The sequence below is a fragment of the Myotis myotis genome, unplaced genomic scaffold (assembly GCF_014108235.1).
Source record: "Myotis myotis isolate mMyoMyo1 unplaced genomic scaffold, mMyoMyo1.p scaffold_m19_p_11, whole genome shotgun sequence".
NCBI classification, from domain to species: Eukaryota; Metazoa; Chordata; class Mammalia; order Chiroptera; family Vespertilionidae; genus Myotis; species Myotis myotis.
In genome coordinates, this window is record NW_023416315.1 from 14,932,211 (window position 1) to 14,957,107 (window position 24,897).

Consider the following 24,897-nt stretch of genomic DNA (forward strand, 5'->3'; position numbering starts at 1 on the left):
TATATTTAAACCGCTTGCTTTTCAATCTTCGGAGCTATATACATTTCCACCTGACAGCTTTATCTAGTCCAAAGTCAAAACATCAAGATTTATGCCTGAGAAGAATTTGACATTGAGTGGTTTTGGATGCTCACAGAAGTATGTTTTCTACTCAAGCTGCTATGTAATCTGCTGAATTCCCCCATATTTTGAAGGACAAAGTCTAAGTTTGGAAGGGCAGCGAAGCTGTGGTTAAACACTTTTCATTACGATTCTATTTTGGCTTGTGAAATATTACTTCATGAAACCTATTAATCTGACCTTGTTTTTATACTTGAAGATTCAGTTGTTCAATGTAATACAGATTTTCACCTTGGTTTTTTTTTTAAGAGTTAGAATTCATTAATATTAATTAATACTTATTGTGCTGTGTCCCCAGGGGGCATATGTGGAACTCTGTATGAGAGTTGTGTGGCAATTTCACATATTTTTCTTAAATATCTTATAATATAGATATTTTTAGTCCAAACCTAGGAGAGAAACTCCAAAACACATTTATAGAAAAATATAAAATCAATGGACTGGAAGTCATGCCATTTCCTCTGAGGACTTGGTCAACAGTTTGTCTTCTCTTTTCCAAATCATCAGCCTTTTCCTTTTCACCATCCCTGCTCAGAGAGTCAGTAATGCAAGGTGGTTAACAGCTTGGGGTTTGGAAGTATCTACACTGGGGTTCAAACTTCTGTTCTGGAACTTTCTGGCTATGAAATCTCAATTATTTTACTGCAAAATAGGGAAAATAACAGTACCTACTTTTTTAGTTATCTCATATAATTTTCAAGAACCCAGCACAATAGTCTGTGCCCAGAAGGAATAATGACATGCATAGGATGATAGCTAGCAAATGAATACCTTATAAATATTAGCTATCATTATTATTATTAGGCACTTACATTTGGATGTCACTTACATACCTTGAACTCAAATATTCGAAACTGAATTTGACCTTTCCCCAAATTTGGACCCTTTTATTACAGTTCTGGTTAGGGACTAAATGGAGACTTAGATAAACATTACTTTCCTTTCATCCATCTCTATACTCAATGCGTCTAAGACTAATTTATCTCACCTTATCTTCTTAACACCTCTTAAGCCATCACTGCTCTTTCCACACCTACAGCATTTCTTTGTTTCAGGCCTGCCACATAGCTATCAAAGAGTTCTTAAACACAAACCTCATTTTTTAGCTGCCAGCCTCATTTGCCCCATTTAGCCTGGCGTTCAAGGCTACCCATGATCTGATGCTGCTTCTCTCTCTCCAACTTCATCTCTGCGTTTAGGCTCTCTCCACACTGCCCACTCTCACCTAGCACTGAAATCTCTACTTCAGCTGTAATAAGCACTGATTTCATCAAACATGCATCCTATCTTCTATCTCTGTGGCTTATCTGTAGCTTATACATGCCAATTCCCTTCCCTCAAATACCCTCTTCATCACCTCTTCCCGTGTCTTATCCATGAAATTGTATTCATCCTTAAAGATCCAGCTCAAGTCTCTCCTCCTCTACCATCATTATTTTTATCAATATCCCACCTATACTTATTAATTGAATTTAGTTGACCATATTGCATTGTCATGTGTTAACTTCTACATGTATTTCCTACTATATTTCGAACCCTATTGATCCAGCAAAGATTGGATTATTTTTATATTCCCAGAGCCAGGCACAGTGCCTGGCACTCAAATATTGGTTGTTGAGGGAATGGGTGAACCACGTACAGCAGGTGTACCTTTCCAGAATTGTCTAATTACTATTATTTCTTTAGTTTTTAATTTTTAAATTATTTTTATTTTTTGTTAATCCTTATCCGAGGATATTTTTCCATTGATATTTAGGGAGAGTGGAAAAGAGGAGGAAAGACAGAGAGAAATGTCGATGTGAGAGAAACACATCGATGGTTGCCTTCTGCACGCCCTGACCGGGGCCCGGGCTGGGAAGGAGCCTGCAACCAAAGTGCTTGCCCTTGACCGGAATCAAACCCGGACCCTTTGGTCCACAGGCCGACACTCTATCGAAGATTGAGCCGAACCGGCTAGGTCACCGTTATTTCTTTAATTGCCAGCCAACCTACACCTCCTGCACACCCAGAACTGTTTTTACAATTGTATTGAGGCATTGTGTACTTTTTCCTTCTCCACTGATGGACCTTATTAGGACTAGCCCTACAAAATTCACAGTTAGATGTTATTTCAAATGATGTTTATTGCATTGCTCAGTGTCCCCTTTCTAAGAAACCACAGGAGAAACTTTTTCCAAGTCCCTGTACCTGAAAAGCTGCCTTTTTTCCTGAGCAATATGTGTTCTTTCATGTTACAAACTCTTCTATTTCTGTAAGCTTCAGGACCAAACTGAAGATGTCACTGCATTCATGTTGCATACTTATCTCAACTGGATGCAATTTTTTTTTCTGACCCTCATTTGTCATTATCTTTAATTTTTCTACTTTATGGTCTTATTTGATTGTCTGCCCTTTTTTGTTAGCTGCCTCTATTTTAGAACAAGACAAATTGTACAATTTATTCTTAGGTACGTAAAGGAAAGTGGAAAGTAAGGTAGGATGAAGATGATAACATGTGTACCGGTGACTAAGAGAGGAGGGAACAGAGGAGAACACTGGGACATTAGAATTGTCTAACAACGATTCTAGGATTAATGTCTTGCTGAAGTTATTAGTACCCAATCAACTAACATTTTTTGAGCAACTATGTGTTAGGCATAGGGGTACAGAGATATACAAAGTGGAGTCTCTAGTCATAGGAACTCATAGTGTAATCAACTCTAATTTCCACTCTGGCCTTTAGGATTGAGACATAGAGAGGATACCATTTCCCAAAAGGGACCTCTTCCCCAGCCAACAGGAAATGAACTCTCATAGAGTATAGAGAAGCTTTCATGGCAAATGCCTCAATCTACAGATGGCTTAGATGGTTAGAAGAATATTGCTCAGTCATAAACCAGTCGGGAGGCAGGTGGTCCAGGGGTGGGGTGGGTCTACTGTGCACAACATTTAGCTTCCATACGCAGGGGCCACGCTGGCTACTCCAGCACTCAGAGGTTCCTGCAACAGGAAGCATGCCCATGGGTCACTTCTCCTCACCTTCCTATGGACAGGACTTGATTCCTTTGTTACAGGAAGCTGCAGAGGACACAGAATACTCTAACTGGGGTCCCCAATCCAGTTAAAATAAAGAAGGGGAGACTAGGTGTCGGTAGACCGCTAGCAAATTTCTGCTAACATTAGCAACAAGGTTTCTTCTTGTAGTAGTAGTAGTGTTGTTGTTGTTATTATTATTAATATTTGATGATGATAATCTTGATTTTCCTTCCCATCTCTGAATGTTATTTAAAAGCCATGTATATATGCTTAGGCTATAGTTCAATTTATAGTTGCACTCCCTCTCCTCTGCTTCAACTATGAACTTCATCTCTTCAAGTTCTCAGAGGTCTAAGATTGAAAAAAGATTGCTACACAGTAAATATTTTAAAAAATAACAACTCACCAGCAAGTCAGGTGGTATATTTTGTATTCTGATTTTCTCACTGAAAACTTTTACTTATATCATGGGCAAATTTCTGAAATATGTATGGATATCTCTCCAGAAAAGATGAGGGCATGCGCATAGAGAAACGAGTCATAAGTTTTAGTGTTTAAAATCTCATTATTGACAGCTCATAAAAGAATAAATTTTATCTGAAAGAGTTCACTGTTCCCCATTTGTAAGTTATAAAGATATATTTTAGTTTTGCTCCTATTTCATTTATTTTATGAAGCGAGAGATGATAAGTTGTTATGTGACACAAATCAAATTGAGATGGGAAATAGAGGAGGATGGGAAGTGGAAAAATACTTCCTAGTATTGCTGGTTCTGTGTATAATTTAGCTGTCTTTAAATATTAAGTAATCTTTTATACTGAACATAAGTATATTCCAGAACACGGGGAGAACTATTTTCACTCTGAATTTATAACATTTTTAGAAGCTTAATTATCATACTTGAAGGTCAAATGGTGTTTTATTGCAATAAAATACAAAAAGTAGTAAAGAAATTATTCCTGGGGAGATGAAAATCTAGGTTCATAGCTCATTAAATGGTAACTTCACGGGCCATGTCTAATTTGTCATATTTATCTGTGGAAGTTTTATACATTTGAATTTCAAATTAGGTGAAGAGATACCTGAGGCAAAACTACCTAGGGTCTTTGAATGCTAAAACGATTCAGGAGATATAATTCCCATCACATAATACCTTTATTTGTGAGAAGTGTCTGTCTGGCTCAAAGCCTTCTCTTTTTTATTTTAAGTAATCAATAATATTAATACAAAGCTCACTAACCACTTCTTTAACTCGTTTTTTAGGCACCCTTTTTATTTTTCTGCCCAACATATAGAAATCTTCATTCTTTGTACTGAATAAATTGTTGAACAAGTTGGCTGAAATATGTTTTGGAGTTACATAATTACTTAAAAGTTTTCTTCCAAAATAAGTCAGTTAAAAGAAAAACACTTTCATCAAAAGAACAACCTTCAGGGACATTAAACACAACTTAATTCTTTCTAATGTGACCTCATGATCTTCAGGAAAACAGTTTTTGCCCACTGAGTATGATGTTGGCTGTAGGTTTGTTATATTTGGCCTTTATTAGGTTGAGGTATGCTTCCTCTATTCCCACTTTGCTGAGAGTTTTTATCATAAATGGCTGCTGGATTTTATCAAATGCTTTTTTTGCATCTATTGATATGATCATGTGATTTTTATCCTTCATTTTGTTTATGTGGTGTATCACATGTATTGATTTCTGAATATTGTAGCAATCTTGCATCCCCAGAATAAATCCCACTTGATCAGGTGTATAATCTATTTACTGTCTTGCTGGATCAGGTTTGCTAATATTTTATTGAAGATTTTAGTATCTAAATTCATCAGGATTATTGGCCTATAATTTTCTTTCTTTGTAGTGTCGTTATCTGGTTTAGAATTAGGATAATCCTGGCCTCATAAAATGAGCTTGGAAGTCTTCCCTCCTCTTGAATTGTTTTGATTAGTTTGAGGAGGTAGGTGGTAGTCCTTTTTTTGAATGTTTGCTAAAATTTGCCTGTGAAGCCATTCGGTCCAGGAATTTTGTTTGCTGGGAGTTTTTTATTACTGCTTTGATTTCAATAGTTGCAATTGGTCTATTCAGATTTTCTTATTCAGTTTTGGAAGATTGTATGTTTCTAGAAAATTATCCATTTTGGCCAGATTGTCTTTTGTGGCATATGGTTGTTCATAGTATTTTGTTATAATCCTTTGCATTTCTGTGATACAATGTGCAGATGATGTTTCATTGAGTTGTATACTTGAAACCGGTATGATTTTGTGAACCAATATCATCCCAATAAATTCAATTTAAAAATAAATAAAGATAATGCAATCTCATGAGATACTAGTGAGCTCAACTTCTGAAAGAGCATAAACACAGAAATGCTTTTTCAAATATGAAGTTTTTCTTTACTTTCAGCATCTAATTTGTCTCTTGGACAAATTGAATTGATGATGGGAAGAATTTAATATTGAGAAATCATATAATGGTCCATGTTTATGATATTTACTAAAAAACACCGAAATATTTAATCTATAATAATAAAAGCATAATATGCAAATTTACCAAACGACTGAACATTGGAATGACTGTCCGGACAACCTTCTGGATGAAGTCGGGGCTGCAGGGCCGAGGCGGCCGGGGCTGCGAAGGCCTACTCTTGCACAAATTTCGTGCATCAGGCCTCTAGTCTATTATAAAGTGATTAAGAAAAGCACAACTGTGAGCTCCAGGATCCAAATGAAGTCATAGAAGCTATTATAGAATTGGAGGTGTTTGCTCCCTGTTTCAGTTTGCAGAAACTTTCAGATCTTTAATTTATATCTGCAAAGCTCAGCTACTATTTTCTTGTCAATGTCATACAGGCAAATTATTAACTACATCTAGCCTGTGAGATGCTCTAGACCAAGCATGTCAAACTCGCAGCCCACGGGCCGCATGAGGCCCACAGCGAATATTTTTGTGGCCCAGCCAATATGTAAGAAATGTTTTAATAAAAATTGTGTAACTTAATTTTTACAATATCCTGTTATACATAATTATTAATAACAACCTACTGCCAGGGTCCAGCCCCAGCAGGTCCAGGGGTTCCCAAAGGCGTAGACGGAGTTGGCGAAGAAGGAAGGACACAGAGACAGTGTTCAGTTGATCAGCAGCCTAGCCAGGATCTCCAGCCAGGATCTCCAGCCAAGTTCTGGTCTGGATCTCCAGAGAGGTTCTGGTTAGGATCTCCAGCCAGGTTCTGTGTCCATGTTCTCTTGCTAGGTTCTCCAGCCAGGTTCTCCAGCCAGGTTCTGTAGCCATGTTCCCTCGCTAGGTTCTCCAGCCAGGTTCTGTAGCCATGTTCCCTCGCTAGGTTCTCCAGCCAGGGTCTGTAGCCATGTTCCCTCACTAGGTTCTCCAGCCAGGTTCTGTCTAGGATCTTTTGCCATGTTCTCTGGCTAGGTTCTGTCTCTAGGTTCTGAGGCCAGTTTCTGTCCAGGATCTTTTGCCATGTTCTCTCCAGCGAAGTTCTTCTGTCTCTAGGTTCTGTGTAGGTTCTGTCTTCTAAGTTCTGTGTGTAGGTTCTGTCTTCTTGGTTCTGTCTTCTAAGTTCTGTGTTGTTGTCTCTGTATTTATACCAGTTGATTCCAATCCTATCAATCTCTATTCCAAAGGTTAGGGCGTTTCTTATCTCCATTCCAGGGAGTAAAGATTATGTAGCTTAAGCATGATTGTTCATAGTTAAAGTGATTAATTACCCGCCTGGCACTTAGTTAAGAGGTTTTATTCCCTCCCTAACTTCAGGGGAAAATCCCTACCTGGGAAACAACCTTTCTCAGAGACCTTGGTTAAAACACATAGTGCCAAGAAGGTGAGCAAACATATTAAGAACAGTATGCCATATATGCCAGGTCCCTTGAAACAGCAAGCATGGACCGGCTCCCGGCAACCTACAATGTTCACTAATAACTGATTACTATAATCGTGTTGCATTCGTTTCCCTTATGTGCCTTAAGCGCAGGCACACCATTTCTCTCCACTAATGCTAGCAACGAATATTTTAGCAGCTGATTGCCATGTCATTAGTCTTGTACTGACTTGTTTGGTGTCCGCAACAGGAAATATTTCCCTTTTGGAGAACAAGAAAAATAAGGTTTATTTGCGTTATGCTTATTAATTTATGCAGTTATTCAGTGTCTTGTAAGTTAATATTCAAGAAAAAATATTAATTTTTATTAAAATGTTATATAAATTTTATGTTAATGATGACTCATTTATTTCAGCCCTTTGTATTCAGCATGTCTCTATCAAAATAAACCTACATTTCTATGAAAGTTGAAGCTTTTGTTTTTTGTGGCCCACATAAACTTAAACTTTATTTATTTGGCCCATGTTAGCCTTTGAGTTTGACATGCTTGCTCTAGATGCTAGAGAAAATATAGTTAGTGAATGAAAGGTAATGTTCACTGGGTAACTCTGATGCCAAACAATGATAGATATTTGACATTTGTTGGGTTTAAAAGTTTGGAAAGGGATTGATAAGTAGTTATCTATAATAATAAAAGCGTAATATGCTAATTAGACCAGATAGCCAAACAACCTTCTGTATGTCCTTCTGGACAACCTTCAGGACGAAGCTAGGGCTGCAAGAGCCAAGGCAAGCCACCACGGCTGTGAGGGCCAAGCCCCTTGCAAGAATTTTGTGCATTAGGCCTCTAGTTTTCATATAATGGTGGTCAGATTAACTCACACTGATTGGAAAATAATGAGCTATTAAAAAATATCTCAAATTCCCTGCCCCCCCAAATAAAGATATCCCTTAGAAAGGGACCTGCAACTGTTGTGACTTTAGAGCCAGTACCAACATATATGTGTTAACATATATGGGCTAAGTGCTTTTTTCCATTTGCTCAAGTGTCAGCATATTTTTTTCTATTATTTTAAACAAGTAGATACTATGCTTATTTAAAAAGACTAAGAAGCATGTTTTTCTTAGAAAATGTTGCTACTGAATCTACATGTTTTCATGTTAGGCCTCCTTAGTCTTGTGATGTGAATTGCTTGTCTTCATGTGAATTGGGTCTCCTTACAATTGTTTCACATAATAATCATTCACCTTCACTACTCCTGGCATACTTGTCTTTATTAAATCTGCATTAGTACGGGTTTCTTGTATTCATTCAAAGCAGTTCCAGTCTTTTTCTTATGATAGCTCAGGGAGTTTAGTAATTGGAAGAATAGCAGAGCTGAATAAAAAGGAAGCTCTACAAGGGATATATTTTTTTAAAACAAATTTTGAAGTATCTTATAAAAACAGTGATTCAGAGAAACCAAGATGGCGGCATAGGTAAACACCTGAAATTGCTGCCTCGCACAACAACTTCAAAAATACAACTAAAAGACAAAACAAACATCATCCAGAACCACAGGAAGGCTGGCTGAGTGGAAATTCTACAACTAGAAGGAAAGAGAAAAGAACACTGAGACTCAGAGGAGGTGCGGAAGTAAAGTGCAGAGGTACGGAGGCAAGGCGCAAGCGGAAAGGGCTGGCAACTGAGGATGTGGTTGTCTTTTTCAATAGGGAGGGAGACACAAGCTCCTGACAGCCCTGACTCCAGTTCCAGGCGAGTCTCTGGGGACCCAGACTCATATGGGGAGAAACTGGACTGTCTGGCAGCAGGCAGAACTCGAGGGCAGCTTTCTCTCAGAGGTGCTTGCAGCGATTACCATGGGCCACTGAGACCCAGGACCTCTTAGGGCAGGGCTGAGGATTAGTCATAGCTGTTTGCTCCGCCCTATTGATTCTCTGAGACCCCGCCCCACCCAAGCTGTGTGCAGAGGCTTTTGCATATGAATGACCTGGCCCTTTGCGATCTAAAATTACCTAACAAACTGCAGCTGGGTCAGAGAGACCCAGATCATCCAAAAGAAGGCCCAAGGTCCCACAGCAGATTGTATTGCTTCACAGCTGGGCCTCATCTGGGCACCTCCAAATCCCAAACAAAGAAGAGGAATCTGCAGATCTCCCCGTACCTCCTGCTAGGTAGCCTCAGGCAGAGCCTAAATTAGCACCTCCTTAGAGATCCAAGTGCCAGTGTACCCAGTGGTCAGAGTGGGACCATCAAGATTATAACTCTTCAGATCTATAAGGGACACACTCAGGGGGCAGAGTCAGTGAGCACCAAAGCCCCACTGAAATAAGTCTTACCCCATAAGGGTGTCTCCAGCACAGAAGTTCTCCCACCGTAGACACAGCTGAATCTCACAGCCAATTGGCCTGGAGGTCAATTCCTCCCAGTGATACCAACTACAATCAAGGCTTAACTACAACAAGACTGTGCACACAGCCCACAAAGGGGCGCACCAAGAGTGTCCACCTCAGGTAATTGGGGAGGCTGAGCCACTGGGCCCTATAGGACACCTAGCACAGAAAACTCTATCAGCACAGGAAAGCAGCCAAAATGCGGAGACAAAGAAACAGGTCACAAATGACAGAAATGGAGGAAAGCAAACTACTGGATATAGAGTTCAAAACCACACTTTTAAGGTTTTTCAAGAATTTTCTAGAAACCGCCGATAAATTTAGTAGGACCCTCAATAAGTCTAATGAGACCCTCAAGGATATTAAAAAGGACCAACTAGAAATTAAGCATACACTGACTGAAATAAAGAATATTATACAGAGATCCAAGAGCAGACTAGAAGATCGCAAGAGTCAAGTCAAAGATTTGAAATACAAAGATGTAAAAAACACCCAACAGGAAAAGCAGAAAGAAAAAAAAGTCCAAAAATATGAAGATAGTGTAAGGAGCCCCTGGGACAACTTCAAGCGTAACAACATCCAAATTATGGGGGTGCCAGAAGAAGAGAGACAGCAAGATATTGAAAACCTATTTGAAGAAATAATGACAGAAAACTTCCCCTACCTGGTGAAAGAAATAGACTTACAAGTCCAGGAAGCGAAGAGAACCCCAAACAAAAGGAATCCAAAGAGGACCACACCAAGACACTTCATAATTAAAATGCCAAGAACAAAAGACAAAGAGAGAATAGAATCTTAAAAGCAGCAAGATAAAAAGAGCTAGTTACCTACAAGGGTGTACCCATCCGATTGTCAGCTGATTTCTCAACAGAAACTATGCAGGCCAGAGGGAGTGGCAAGAAATATTCAAAGTGATGAATAGCAAGAACCTACAACCAAGATTAGTCTACCCAGCAAAGCTATCATTCAGAATTGAAGGTCAGATAAAGAGCTTCACAGATAAGAAAAAGCTAAAGGAGTTTATCACCACCAAACCAGTATTATCTAAAATGCTGAAAGGTATTCTTTAAGAAGAGGAGGAAGAAGAAAAAGGTAAAGATAAAAATTATGAACAACAAATACATACCTATCAACAAGTGAATCTGAAAATCAAGTGAATAAAATATCTGATGAACAGAATAAACTGGTGAATATAATAGAATCAGGAGCATAGAAAGGGAGTGGACTGACAATTCTTGGGGGGAAAGGGGTGCAGGGGTGCGGGAAGAGACTGGACAAAAATCGTACACCTATGGATGAGGACAGTGGGGGACGGGGGTGTAAGGGCAGCGGGTGGGGTGGGAAACGGATGGAGGGAGCTATGGGGGGAAAACAGAGGAACAACTGTAATAATCTGAACAATAAAGATTTAAAAATATAAATAAATAAATAAAAACAGTGATTCAGGTTTCTTTTATTTTCAAATATATTAGCTTATCAACTTAAAGAAAACAATTCCTGTTCTCTTTACACATTCAATAAAATTTTAGTAAAATTACATACTTAATCTTCAGGTATTAACACTTAATAGTTCCATAGCATCTCTAGGAAAACGTTTGGCTATGCAAACATCTAGAATATCACTGAAGCATTTCAATATTGATCTACAGCTTTGTATTCTGGAGAATTTGAATGATAATAACTAAGTTTTAAAGGTCTTTGGCTTTTTCAACTAAAAACATGTCAAAGTATGCCAGGTCTTCATTAATAATCCTTTGCTAGAAACAGGGTTTTAAAAAAACATGGCTGCTTTATTGAGGTTCTATCTTGATTCCTATATTCTGTTGCTTGCTTTTGCTTTTTTAAAGTAGAATCTTCATTTTAACTCACCTGGTTAGCATTGCATATTTCATCTGTGGTTATAAGTTGATTTCTTTTGTTGACATTTGGCATACTACTTAAGTTATCAAGATATAATTCAGTTCAATTTCCAGTTCAGTCAAGTTACTTGAACCTGATCAATCTTTAAAAATAACATAGTTTCTGTGGATATCAATAACATTAAGTTTGTGAGGGAAGATTACAGATATGTGTGCTTATTTTGAGTGTAATTTAGAGTTCATTGAAATGTGAAGTCATTTACCCTTCATGTGTTCTATTATCACAGATAGTGATGTTGTCATCTTGCCTAGGATAAGTGACAGATTAGTAGATCTTCAGAATTATAAGTTGGATTTCTTTATGCATTGCCAATATTCAGGGACCTCCTTGGAGTGGTTCATGAAATCCAACTGCAGGATATGATATATCATGATCATTGTACTTTAATTTAAAAACACCATTGAAAGTATGGCTGCTACCAAAGGACTTGTATGCATACATAAAAACCAAACCAATGGACACAGACAACAGGGGGATGAAAGCATGAGTTGGGGGGCGGGGCGTGTTGAGAGTTAATGGGGGGATGAGGACACATTTGTAATACCTTAACCAATAAAGAAATTAAAGATTGAAAAAAAAAGGAAGTATGACTGCTAACCATTGCACTGCTTGTAAGAGTTTACAGCTTAGTGGTAGGAACTTCATGTTAAGCTGAATTGCCTCAACATTTATGGTAAGATAAATGGTTTACTAAGTAATCAGGTGTTTGTATAAACCAAAGCGAACTCCTGGTATTCTTCGCAGGATGATTTTTTTCCATAGTGTAGCTTATACATTTATTCCTTTCTGTAAATCTAGGAATATCCAAATTTGTTAACAGTTCTGTGTTAGGGTAAAAAGTAAGTTCCTCATAGCATAAAGTTCTGTCCAGCCTTTATGTATGGACTCATGGGTCTTATCAGTGAAGCTAAGTAAGGACCGTTTAATGAAGATTCTCCCACAGTGATCCCTCTTGATAGAGAACCACCCCAGGCTATCTCTTTCTCTCTCTTTAACTCAGTCTCCTTGGACAACTGACAGGGCCCCTACCCACAGTACATCCTCCCATGTATAACCATGGTCAGCCATCTGACCTGGTTTTTTATCACAATGAAGAGACACCTAGAAGAAAGTGAGAATGTCTTTTAGATTTCTTTGAAAAGTGTGTCTATCCTATTTTCTTCAAAACCAAAGCCTAGTTCTTTAAGAACATTTTTTGTTCTCTCATTCTCAGAACCAAACTTCTCAGTATAGACCACTTGGCAACTTTAAGTGTTGGCTAGAGTTGATTTATGCAATTTCACTTTCAAAGGAGCTGGGAAGTTGGACCTAGATGCATGGTGGGGTGGGGCAACTCCTTAAAGAGGCATAGAATCAGCAACAGACCAACAAAAGTTGAAATAAAAACATTCAAGCAATCTAGAAAGATGAGTCCGAACTAGTTCAATGGCAAAGAAGCAGAAAAGGTATACTTGGAGGATGCCAGTGGGTATTACTTGGAAGGTTGACAAATTAGGACCTCTCTGATGTATACATTTTATATTTAATAAAGGAAAAGACCTTTCTTCCAAATTTACATAATTCAGGAATTTGGTAATTTGTCCATGTTAGTAGTATGAGGCAAAGCAGGTACTATCCAAATGGGAATGTAATAAATGATGTTGAACTATATTATACTTCTTCAGGCTATTTATTCTAATTCTGTGATATATTAACCTGATAAATGTGAAAAAGAGGAACTTCCTACAAGCTTAGAAAGTTTTGTTTTATTACATAAAACTAGATTGATAAAGCCACTTGGTGAAAGATGATTGAAATCAGTGTTCCAGGCCTAGTACTTGACTAGATTTTGAACCATGCATGTGTAAATATTTTTCAAGGAAATTTGTATATTTCCTTTTACAAATTTAATGGGTACTAATGTTCCCTTTTTTGAGGAAATAATGTTTAGTTATATCAGACAGTGGATATTTTTGTTAAAAATATTGAATTGAGCGCTGACCAGTTTCAATTAGTGGTTAAAGCTTTGGCCTATAGACAAAGGGGTCTCAGGTTCGACTCCCAGTCAAGGGCAAGTTCCTTGGTTGAAGGTTCCCCATCCCTAGTAGGAGCGCTTGTGGGAGACAACCAATCGATGTGTCTCTCACATCAATGTTTCTTTCTCTCTCTGTCTCTGCCCCTCCTCAATCCCTTCCATTCTCTCTAAAAATCAATGGAAAAAATATCTTCGGGTGAGGGTTAGCAGAAAAAGAAAAAAATATATATTGAATTGAATTGAATTTTCCTAACTAGTGATTTAAAATATTATTTAAATTTTTTTAGTTTAATTAAATTCAGGTGGACACTTACTAGGTGTTTAAACTACCCAGACTACTTATATTAAAGGACTATTTGATAAAATTTGGAGTATATTTTGACATTTTTCAAAGGTTTGGATCTTCATTTATTTTCCAAACTATCATAAAATATATGATCACTAAGAAGGAAGCTTTCAATTTCATCCAGTATTTATTGAGAATCTAGTACCATCTTAGCCTGGTGTCTTGTGTGGACATATTTTCTTCTTTTGAGGAATTTATTTCTTCTTCAGAAAAAAGACATATAGTACTTAATACAGGGAACAGTTCTGCATGCTGTAAAATAAGGGATGGATTATATGATTAAAAACAATGGTTTTAAAATGTGGTTTTCTATTAAAATCATCAGAGGAGGTTTTTTTCTCTCTTTCATAATTGAGATTTTGTTGTTTGTTCAATTTGTACACAATTCTTAACATACATACCAAAAATATAAAGTCATGTAGTTGTGATTCTTTTCTAAACAGTTATTCCAGTGACTTTCCAGCTTAAAATTTATTCATTTTATTTTAGAAGAGCTGGTTTCACTTAGTTACAAAAACATCAATTTCAAAACTATATCTGTCCAAGTAAATTTATTTACTTCTTGTGTCAACCTAGTAATATTAACATGAGATTCATAGAAATATTGTTTAAATCTGAAAAGAAACTACAAAATTATCAATATCAACAAGATAGTCTTCAAATTTTTGTTGGCATTTTGCAGACAATTTAAAAAATGCTGCATATTGATTATTGGTAGGGAATCTTCTGCACATTGATTTATGTTAGGAAAATGCATGAAACCATTATTTATTTGTATTTTAGAGGTTTCAGTTTTAACATGAATTCCCTTTTCTAAATACTTTGCAAATAAGCTTTTGCTTTCCTTGAAGTTTCAAATTTAGCTCACTCATATGCAGTATGATATTAAGGGAGCATACATCATTGTGCCATATTTTGTCATTGATTATTGGATAATTGGCAATTATGCTTTTTGTTTCCCTAAAATCCTAAATTAGAGCTAACCATTAGTAAATCTTTACAAAACTCTTCTACGACTTGACCAATATAAGCATTGACACAAAACACAAGGTCATTACATTTTTCTTCTTCTTTTTTTTTTAACACTTCCATAAACTGTTGATGATTCAGAGCATTTGCACATATGTGATGAATGTATACTAACAACTGTATTTATGGCAGTCTCCATAGAGTCTGTTTCAAAGAAGCGAGCACAGGAATTTTCTTTTTTCTTTTTTCTTTTTTTTTTTACAGAGAGAAAGGGAGAGAGAGAGAGAGTTAGAAACATCGATGAGAGAGAAACATCGATCAGCTGCCTCCTGCACACCCCCCACTGGGGATGTGCCCGCAACCCAGGTACATGCCCTTGACCGGAATCGAACCTGGGACCCTTCAGTCCGCAGGCCGACGCTCTATCCACTGAGCCAAACCGGTTTCGGCAAATTTTCAATGTGTATAATATATTGGTGTGAAGCAATATGACAAACATCAGTTTCTAGTTTTAAAATGCTGTTATATCTGGATTTTTCATCTAACATTACCGAAGCACTGACCATCATAACAGAAATAAATATTTTCATATCAGCTGAAATTCTTCAACTGATGTAAAAGGTTTAAAAATATCTATGTCATGAATTCTAATTTTTAGATAGTGAATTGTCAGTATTTCTGCATAGATTTTTAAAGTCTTTTGAAAAATAATATATAACCAAAGTATTAATTGGGCAGTGTTCCTTATTTTCAAACTCCTGTCAGAGAGTCCTTTCTTTTTTTTTTTTTTTTTTTTTTTTTAAAGTATATTTTATTGATTTTTTACAGAGAGGAAGGGAGAGAGATAGAGAGTTAGAAACATCGATGAGAGAGAAACATCGATCAGCTGCCTCCTGCACATCTCCTACTGGGGATGTGCCCGCAACCCAGGTACATGCCCTTGACCGGAATCGAACCTGGGACCTTTCAGTCCACAGACCGACGCTCTATCCACTGAGCCAAACCGGTTTCGGCCAGAGAGTCCTTTCTTAAAAATGCATTTTTTAACATCCACTCCTTTGCTATAAATGTTCAGATCATCATGCTTTCGTGGTAAAATCCATATTCCTTAGCATTCAGTGTCATGGTCTTGTCCTCTCAATCTTCTCAGCTTCACCTCTTCTGTTCCCTCCTCTTACACCTTCATCCAGTCATGCTGAACTTGTGGTTCTCCCAGAAGGCCATTTTCTCTTACTTTTCTGTGCCATTCCACTGTTACTGCAGAAAAAGCACCCCTCCTCTCCCTATCCCCATCTTACTCCTACTAGTCATTCAAGTCAGCACAGAAGTCATCTTCTCTGGAACACCTCTTGTAACAGCCCTCTTCTCCTGTCATCCTGGAATTAGTATCTCTGCCCTGTCCCCCCTCTCACCCCCGCACCCTGTGAATGCTCTGCCCTAGCACTTACACTGTGTTGTAGCTGCCTACCAGATGGTCAATTATTAGAGGCCAAGGATGGTGCTACTTTCCCCTCTATTTCCGAAGCACTCAGAAGAGCCCCTGGCACATAATGCGTGCTCAAAAGGTTTTCGGCATGTTCATGAACTATCACATCACATTTATATTATTGAGTGTTTCAAAGGATACCTGACTAAACTTGAATAATAAATGTGCCCTGTGCGTAATGGGTTCTATTCTTTGCTTTAAGAGTAATGTATTACTTTTAAATATATTAATGTATTACTTTTAAATATAACTAAATAGTGAGTTGGATGTCTTATTTTAGGATATTTATTGGCATTTAAAAAAGCTTTTTTAAAAAGCTTCTAGCCATTTTATTTTTATATGACCTAAGTTTTGTAATTGCATTTGTGATTGTTTAATACTGGATTTGGCTTTTGCTAATCAATCATCTTTCCCCTTTTCTCTCTTGGTTCAGCTCCAACAGAGGCCACAATGCAGCTACACCTAGGTAAGTGTTTAAGGCCCCAGGGTCACTGACCTTAGTCCTAGATTTACTTGCCCTGGTCCTCTGGCCTTGTGAGCAGATGAAATGCTCTGCACTCTCTGGTTTGCTGATCGTTTACTAAAATCAGAGTCAGGTCCAGATTATGCTTGAACACAGGAACGCACCTAGGATGATCATGCTATCCCGCTGAGGGCTAATGGAAGGACGTCCAAACCCGTTAGTCCATTCATCCTTAGGATCCTGTTGAGTGTGACCATTCGACAGAACATTCTACTGCTGCAATTTCCCTAGTGCTCCCACCCACCATAAACAGACTGTAGAAGTGATGGATAAGGAGCTATGAATATGGAGGAATTCATCTCACTTCAGATTTGAGATTCCTGCTCAAATTAGAACTTCGTTGTAAAAAAGAGAACTAATTTGGTCATTTATTCAGAAACTGAAATGAGACTGTTTCAATAACTATGTGCTTTGTTTAATGGGACCCTATTATGTTTATCACCCCTCATTTTTCCCATGATCTTTTCACAGTGCCAGGCACTGAGTGGGCCACAGTTCTCGAGGCAGGGTTGTGTAGTCATTAAGAGTACAGATGTTGGAACCAAGCTGCCTCGTCTCTCCTTCAGCACTTCCTATCCATGTGACATCAAGCAAGTTACTTAACCTCCCTGTGCCTCAGTTTCCACATTGGTGAAATGGAAGTAATAATAGTACCTACCTCCTAAGGTTGTTAGGAGGACGGACTGAATTTGTATTTGTAAAGCATCTAGTCAACCACAGAACAGTGTTGGAAATCAATAACTACATAAAGAACCATTGAGGCTTACTCATGCCTTTTTAAAAGTTCTCTTTGAAACAAAAGAACTTTAAGAGCTAAATTTCTCATTCTTTTTTAGTGAAGACCTGTTTTGAAAGCAATGTCCTACACTACGCTATTTAATAAGAATGGAAAGAGTCGTCCTGGCTGGCCCCAGCCTTTTCAGGTGTCTCTCACTGTGGGACTTGCAGATGAGTCAGTGATTTGTCCCTTGGGCTTTTCCTTTCAACCTGTAAGCCCAATTAATTTATTTTTCTCTTTGGAAGATCTGCCTTGAGAAGCTCTACTTTTATGTGATGCTACAGCTTGGGGCATCTCTTCTTTGGCAGACAAACATAAGCACTTAGAAGCATGCCTTCTGGCCGCAGAGGTAGGCTGGTGACTCACAGTGGCCCAGCTGAGTCTCTTGTCTCCCCCACGCTGGGTATTTGAGAGAGCTGTATCCTATAGGCACTTCAGGCACTGTGTCTAATTGTTCAGAGGAATCATTAAGTCACTCCCATGCACAGAATACATCACAGTGTTCTCTCCAGTGTAAATCCCTATTCTCCCTGTTATAGTGCCCAAGGCTTTGAGTCTAAAAAGGCATTCCTCACAATCCATGCTGATTCACTGGTTTCCCAGCCTTTGTTATGTGCTTACCTGCTGGCATACCTGCTATAAAGAGGGTGAGGATGGCTATAGGTGGTGCTATCACCAAAGAGAATTTAGAAGTATGCTTCCTTATATTTGGAGCTGAATTTAATTACACAGTGAGCTCAGTGAGCAAAATAAAAAAGATAAATGTCATGTTTGGGGGGGAAAAATTGGGAGGGTTATTTTTTGTTCATTAGATCATATGATTTTAAGTTTTTTCCAAAAAGCATATGTAAACTAGTTCAAACAAAATTGTACAGGCTCAGGGAATTTATATTAGTTGAAACAAACTTCCCAAGCAAACCATGGAAATCAATGGGAGAGTTTTTAAGCACAAAATTCATTTTTTTTCACCTTGAGTAGAAATAATTGTCATTTCTCATACAGCCTTGAAAATGTGCTGACTGACATTGTAGCTGGCCATGAAATTGTTTTTACTCACCTACCCTCTATTCAGTGCAAATATCACATACTCTATAGCTATGAAAACATTCTTTGCTATTAGCATGCCCAGAGTTCTTCTAGATTATATTAAAAATGGGTGTTTAATATAATCTCAAGTCTAGTGATAATATATTGAAAACTACGGATGGTTCCCTGGCATTCCTTCTGACTTCTAACATGACTTTATTAGGGACTTTTAGTTATTTGTGTAGATTATTTCTCCTATGCAGCTCTGAGGGGGAAAGAAGTTAACTCGAAACACATTAAATAAAAAGTGAGTGAATATAGGAAATGAGAGAAAGCAAGAGGGTTATAAGAAAGAGAAGAGGAAATGGGTTAGTAAATACCAGCAATGCTAGCTGACAACAAATAGAGTGTCCTGTTTCTTTCTACACTTTAAAGTGAGTTGGAAACGGAAATCTCTTTGGGCGTGTGGAGCTACGAGAGGCAAGTCTTGTGTGACCTCTCCCTATTGGTTGGTGCTGACCTTTTCTTCCTGCCTGGTGACACTTCGGTGGGGTTTCTCTTTGGGGGCTCTAGTTTCCAGATTCCTAGGTGTCTAAACAGCACAGCCTTTGCCCTTTGTCCTTAGCAAAGCAAATATAATCAACTGCTCATTTAAAATTCAGTCTTAAGGTCAAACTATTATATCTCATAAATGCAGCACATTGAGCCTTTTGTGTAGCCAAATCTATTGTTTAGTATAATTTTTTCTAAATACTTTTTTTTTTCTTTTAGCTGAAATACATAGCGACAGTATTATCCTACGAGATGACTTTGATTCCTACCACCAACTGGAATTGAATCCAAATATATGGTAAGTCAAAGGAATACGCCTCACTTGGGTTTTTTTAATGCAAAAAAGAAATAATGCTGATGTTCCCTTGGAGCAGTTTCATAAAATTAAATTTTTAGTGCTAAGGTATCGGTAAGAATTTAACTAAGGACCTGGGCTTAATGTAGACTGCATACTTGTCTCTACTTGACTTAAGAACTGAATCTAGGTATCCCTCAAAGCCATGGGTGTAGTTAGAGGTTTTTTTCAGTTGTATACATAGAAAACATTAAGTTTTAATGTGTCTAATGATTGCATTTGTGCCAAGCAAAAGAACGGAAATGGTTTATCTGAAATGACAGATGATCTGAATCACACTTCCAAATAAGTTCTAAGCCATTGGGTCAACTCATTATTATACTCCAATCACTTCTTCAAAAGCTATTTAGGTACAATTTCATGAGTATTTTGAGGGCAACGATATAATGAACCAAAACTCATTTGTTGAAAATTTGTTGACATGGGCACAGACAACAATGTGGTGATTGCGGGCCAGCGGGGGGTGAGGGCGGGGGCGGGGGAGATGGGAATGGAGGTTGAAGAGGGTATAGGGGAGATAAATGGTGATGGAAAACATTAAATTTATTTTTAAAATAGAAACTTGTTGAATACATACATGAATGCATGAATTTGTTGGCAATTGTATCTTTGCTGACTTTGGATAAACAGGCCTGTCCACCCAGAGCTACAGTCAGTCTGCACAATTTGAGAGAATATCTGAATGTGGATTTTCTGTGATACTCAGTGTTTTTGTATACACAATTACAAGTTCAAGATAAAGTAGAAGATCTAATGTAAACTTTCACGCTGCAACCAAAATCCAAGCAATACTCAAGACTAGGAAGAGAATAACCATTTTATCCTCAAATGTTACCATATGATATCCATTTCTGATTCTGTTCAATAAATATTAAGCAATAATTATTTTCTTTATTCAGTGAATTAAAGGCAGATATGGTTTTTTTCTGTCAGGTGATTTATAGTTTAGTAAAGGAAACAATAAAAACATTTCTTGGAAGAAGTGGCCCTTGACCTGAGAGTAGCAGATGACATATAGAGAGTGTTGCTGCTTAAACGCTGGAAAGAGGAACTTTTTATGTCTTTTCTAGAAGGAAGTATAGATCTATATAGTATAAATATATAAACAGAATCAGACTAGACAGCCATAAAGTCTCATAATTTATATGCAATTTAAAGAAATAATTTATCAACAAAATTTCACCTTCATATGAACATAACCTAAATATAAATTTCTTAAAATAAATTGAAACTCTTTATTAATAAAAGGCAAAAAAACCCCAAAAGAAAACAAAAACACCGAACACCAAAAACTTTCTAAGCACAGCTTTTACCCAGGAAGAATTCTCTACTTCTCCTGACACTTGGCTTTTTCTATCCCATTAATGTAGATGTTATCGGATGATTTGTTTCTTTCAAGGCAAGTTCATTTCTGTCAAGCTGATTCATTTTCTTCAGTGAGTTTTCCTGACAAATACAAAATGTGACTTTTATGTAGTTCAAATTCTGTTGTTTTTAAAATCAATGAAACATGATTGATTTTGCTTCACCCATTTTCATGACTGATCTATGATTTCCTGACCAGAGTTATGGATTTTGTGTCCCTTTTATTTAAGGTATGGTTTTTCCCTGCTTTTTAAAAAAAAACCCTTTTATTAACTCTAAAAAGCCACATACTTCTGTCTTCTATCAAATATGCTTCAGAATAAATTCACTTTATCCCTTCTGGCCCACCAGCTCTTTCATCTAGCCTCTTTCAGATAAACAAACAAACTATAAAACAAAGCAAGGGCCCAAACTATGAATCTCTCATCATTTTAGAGATGACTTTGTTGAACAAAAGGTATAGGGTTTCTGAGGTCAGGCCAGTCTGGTTTGACTCTTGTACTAGGCACTTGCCAGCTGGGTACCTTGAGAAAAGCAAAAGCCTTGCTTCACCTCCCTGAGCTCCATTGTCTGGTCAGTAAAAGTAAGACTAATACTGTCCTTAGAGCGCTGTTTTAAGGACTGGTAAGTCTGAAGAGGTCTGGCACCATGCCTGGTGCACTATAGGCGCTCAATACAAGTTAGCTCCCTTCCTCATTCTCTCTCTCCTTCCCTCCTCCCTCCCTCCCCTTTCACCCCTTCCCTTTCTCTTTCCCCTCCCTTCTCTTCCTCTCCCTCTTCCCTTCTTTCTTCCTCCTGTGGTGTATTTGCACATTGGTCTCCTTATCTCCTTTAAGCCTAGGTATCAACAAAAATCATTATTATTAACATTATCTTCAACCAGATTACTTAAATGAGTCTCCAAGTCTTCCCTTGTTGCATTTGGATGAAAAATAGACATCAAATTAAATATATCTGTATTATATGGTATTTGGAGTATAATGAAAATTTAGTATGGTAGAATCATAGAGAAGGGAAAAAGAGGTATTGGATGCCTTAAACCCCTTAAAAATAGACATAAACTCCCTAAAGCCAGAAACCAGAACCCACTAAAATCAGATATCTCAGGAAATATTTTCAAAAAAGTAAGAACAAAGCCAACTTTGTTTTCTAAGTTCACTCTCCTGAAATCTCTGTTTTCTTGTACACATATTGGCATGTGAGTTTTGTTCCTTATGATATTGCCTTTGATTCTCTTCAGCCCGCGAAATTAGAAGCCACTGGGTAACTGTGTGGCAGCGTGGAAGGAGGGTCCTTGCTGCCAGCACCATCCCTGTGCCCCTGCCACACAGGCAGAAGCGAAGTGCCTGGTGTGCTGCCTTTGGCCAGAGTCCCATGACTAAATGCATCACCAATCAATTTTCCGCAAGAGAAACATGTGCTACTTTTATGAGCATGTTTCTTCCATATGGTTCAAAAAGCATCCTACACATTGTTTAATTTGCAACTTTTAAGGACAATCAAAAAGAGAAATTAAGAAGCTTAAGTCATGTCTATACGATGATGGAGAGGTAGATCAGTTTAAAAGTTAATCACACATAACGTATTTGCTTCCCTCAACGTTATCTAATGAAAGAACTTTCTATTTCATGTAATTCTTGACATCCAAGTTTCTTATCTCATGTACAAATGACTATACATAAAAATAAGGAGCACAAAATGATACTACTATTAGTATGAATCAACAGAACAGCCAGGTAACTATTCCAAGTGTGTGACAGCAGTTGGAATAGAACCAAGAAAGTTTGTTATACCAGCTCAATATTGAATGTACTGTCTATCTCCTTAGTTTAAATATTAGATTTGATCTAAAAAGTAATATGTGTACTTAGTGAAAAGTTCAAGAATATTAAGAAAATGATGCTAATAAGTCTTGCTCCCACACTAGACCTACGTCCCTTTCCCCCGAAGGCAACACCGTTAACAATTTCTGCCAGTCCCCCCAAAGTTGTTTGTGCTCACACAGGCATAGCAGTTACGAATTCTGATCACAAATTTGGGTATCAGAGAAATAAAATGTTCTTTTTTCTTTCATAACCCAACTTAATTTCTTTTTATTGTCCCCCAGTGATGGAAACTTAATTTCAGTCAACTTTGGCTTGCCCTCTCCCATTTTTCTGATGTTGTATCTAAGTTTCAGATGAATTATTAGTGCAAAAGCCAAAGGTTCTCTAGTCATCTGTTCCTGCAGATACTCACAGAGTCCTCCTCCCCAGCTCACCTAGTCTGTGGTGACTGGTCCACGGAGATAGCCTTCATCTCTCTCCTGTCCACTCCTTCTGGCCAGGGGCTCTGTTTTGAGCCCTGTTTAAGGGCATGGAATTGTTCTGCTGCTCCTGGACCTGGACTGTGGGCCGCTTTGTGATGCTATGCTCTGGTGTTCTATCAAGAAGCTTTGGTCCTTCTGCCTCCCTGAAATGCAGAGCATAGAATGCTTCTGCTGTTTGCCCCCAAGTCTCTCTGGGCCCTGATAAGGAAGTGGCCCTTTATCTTCCCACTCTCCCAGTGGGTTCTGATTGCTTTGTTGAAATAAGAGCTGAGAAGTAAACTTACAAGTAAACAGAACAACAAAAGCCTTTCATGGGAATATAGCAGTGGGTCAGATTTGATGAGAGTGAAGCTTTTTCACCTTAACTTTGCCCAGATGCTGGTCCACACACAGGTATACTAGTACCTCTGAAGTTACAACAGTAACTTCATCATTTCAAATGTGTCACTGAACCCAAGGGCGTGAGAGAGAGTATGGATGGAGCCACACCAGTTTATCAAGCACTACTGACAGCGCCCCATTATCAAGTATGTTCAGTACAATTGCACTACTGATGATGGAGAGGATCAGTATTTATTCATATATAGAGAGACAACCCTCCAACACCCCCCCCCAAAAAAAGTGGGAAGAAAAACCTCATGTAACCCAACGTTAGAAGCTATGTAAAGACTTGCAAATACGCTTTATCTCATTAACATTTCACTTAAGCATCTGCTACTTTCACCAACCACACTTTCGTAGTTCTTTTTTATGAATTAAATTATTTAATCAATCAATTAATTAATTGTTTTTTAAATAATAGGCACAGCCAGGGGCCTCTGGCTTGTGTGTGTGTGCTTTTTTTAAATATATTTTTATTGATTTCAGAGAATAAGGGAGAGGGGGGGAGAGAGAGAGAGAAACATCAATGAGAGAGAATCATTGATCGGCTGCCTCCTGCATGCACCCTGCTGGAGATTGAGCCCGCAATCCGGGCATGTGCCCCGACTGGAATCGAACCTGGGACCTTTCAGTCTGCAGGTCGACACTCTATCCACTGAGCCAAACCAGCTAGGATGAATTAAATTATTTTAATATGATATTAACACTGCCAGTATTGCATATGAATGGAGAGAACTAATTTTTTTTATTAAAAGGAAATGTACCTGGTAGCAAAAACTGGGAAAATCTCAGGCATCCATCAATGACAGAATGAATAAACAGTAATAAACTCATACAATAGAATACTACTGAGCAATAAAAAGGAATGAATTATTGATAATTGAAACAACAAGGCTGAAACTCTAAAAAATTATGTTAAATGCAAGAAGCCAGGCCCAAACTAGTTTTTACTGTGTGGTTTCATTTATAGATTAGGCAAACTTACTTAAAGTGATAGAAATTAAATCAGTGGTTATTTCAGGGATGAGGGATTTACTGGAAAGGGCCATGGGGAGCTTTCTGTGGTAATAAACATATATATCTTGAGAGAGCATGGGTTACATAGATGTGTGCATTTGTCAAAACTTAAGATCTATGTGTTTCACTGTGTACAAATTTACTCAATAAGATTTTTCAATAATAAGAATAACAATGAGAAAAAATATGAAATAGACATTTCTGTTTCATAACTTGGAGTTTAAAGAGAGAGCGTTAAAGGAACTAAAACGTGAATGAATTCTTAAAAACTAAGTTTTCTTAAGAAGTATATTTATATTCCTAGCAATTATAAAATCAAGGAGGACTCTTTGTGTGGCTTAGCAGATTAGTTCTTTAATGCTTGTTTTCTGATGATCACAGAAGACATACACAGTTATAACATCACTGGGCTCTGATGTTCTAGTGGGAAACTTGGGACTGTTACAAAACATGATGATAAATGGCAATTAGAGGACAACAGATGTTCCCCA

The 24,897-nt window shown here is 37.8% G+C and overlaps 1 protein-coding gene across 2 annotated transcripts in view; it reads left to right on the forward strand.

Moving 5' to 3' along the window:
• Positions 1 to 24,897, forward strand: part of RELN (reelin) — a 439,320-nt gene that overhangs the window by 177,215 nt on the left and 237,208 nt on the right. For both annotated transcript variants that reach the window (XM_036327598.1, XM_036327599.1), the window contains exons 5-6: positions 16,535 to 16,567; positions 19,200 to 19,278. In XM_036327598.1, the coding sequence (XP_036183491.1) occupies positions 16,535 to 16,567; positions 19,200 to 19,278 (112 nt within the window). The remainder of the gene's footprint in view (positions 1 to 16,534; positions 16,568 to 19,199; positions 19,279 to 24,897) is intronic.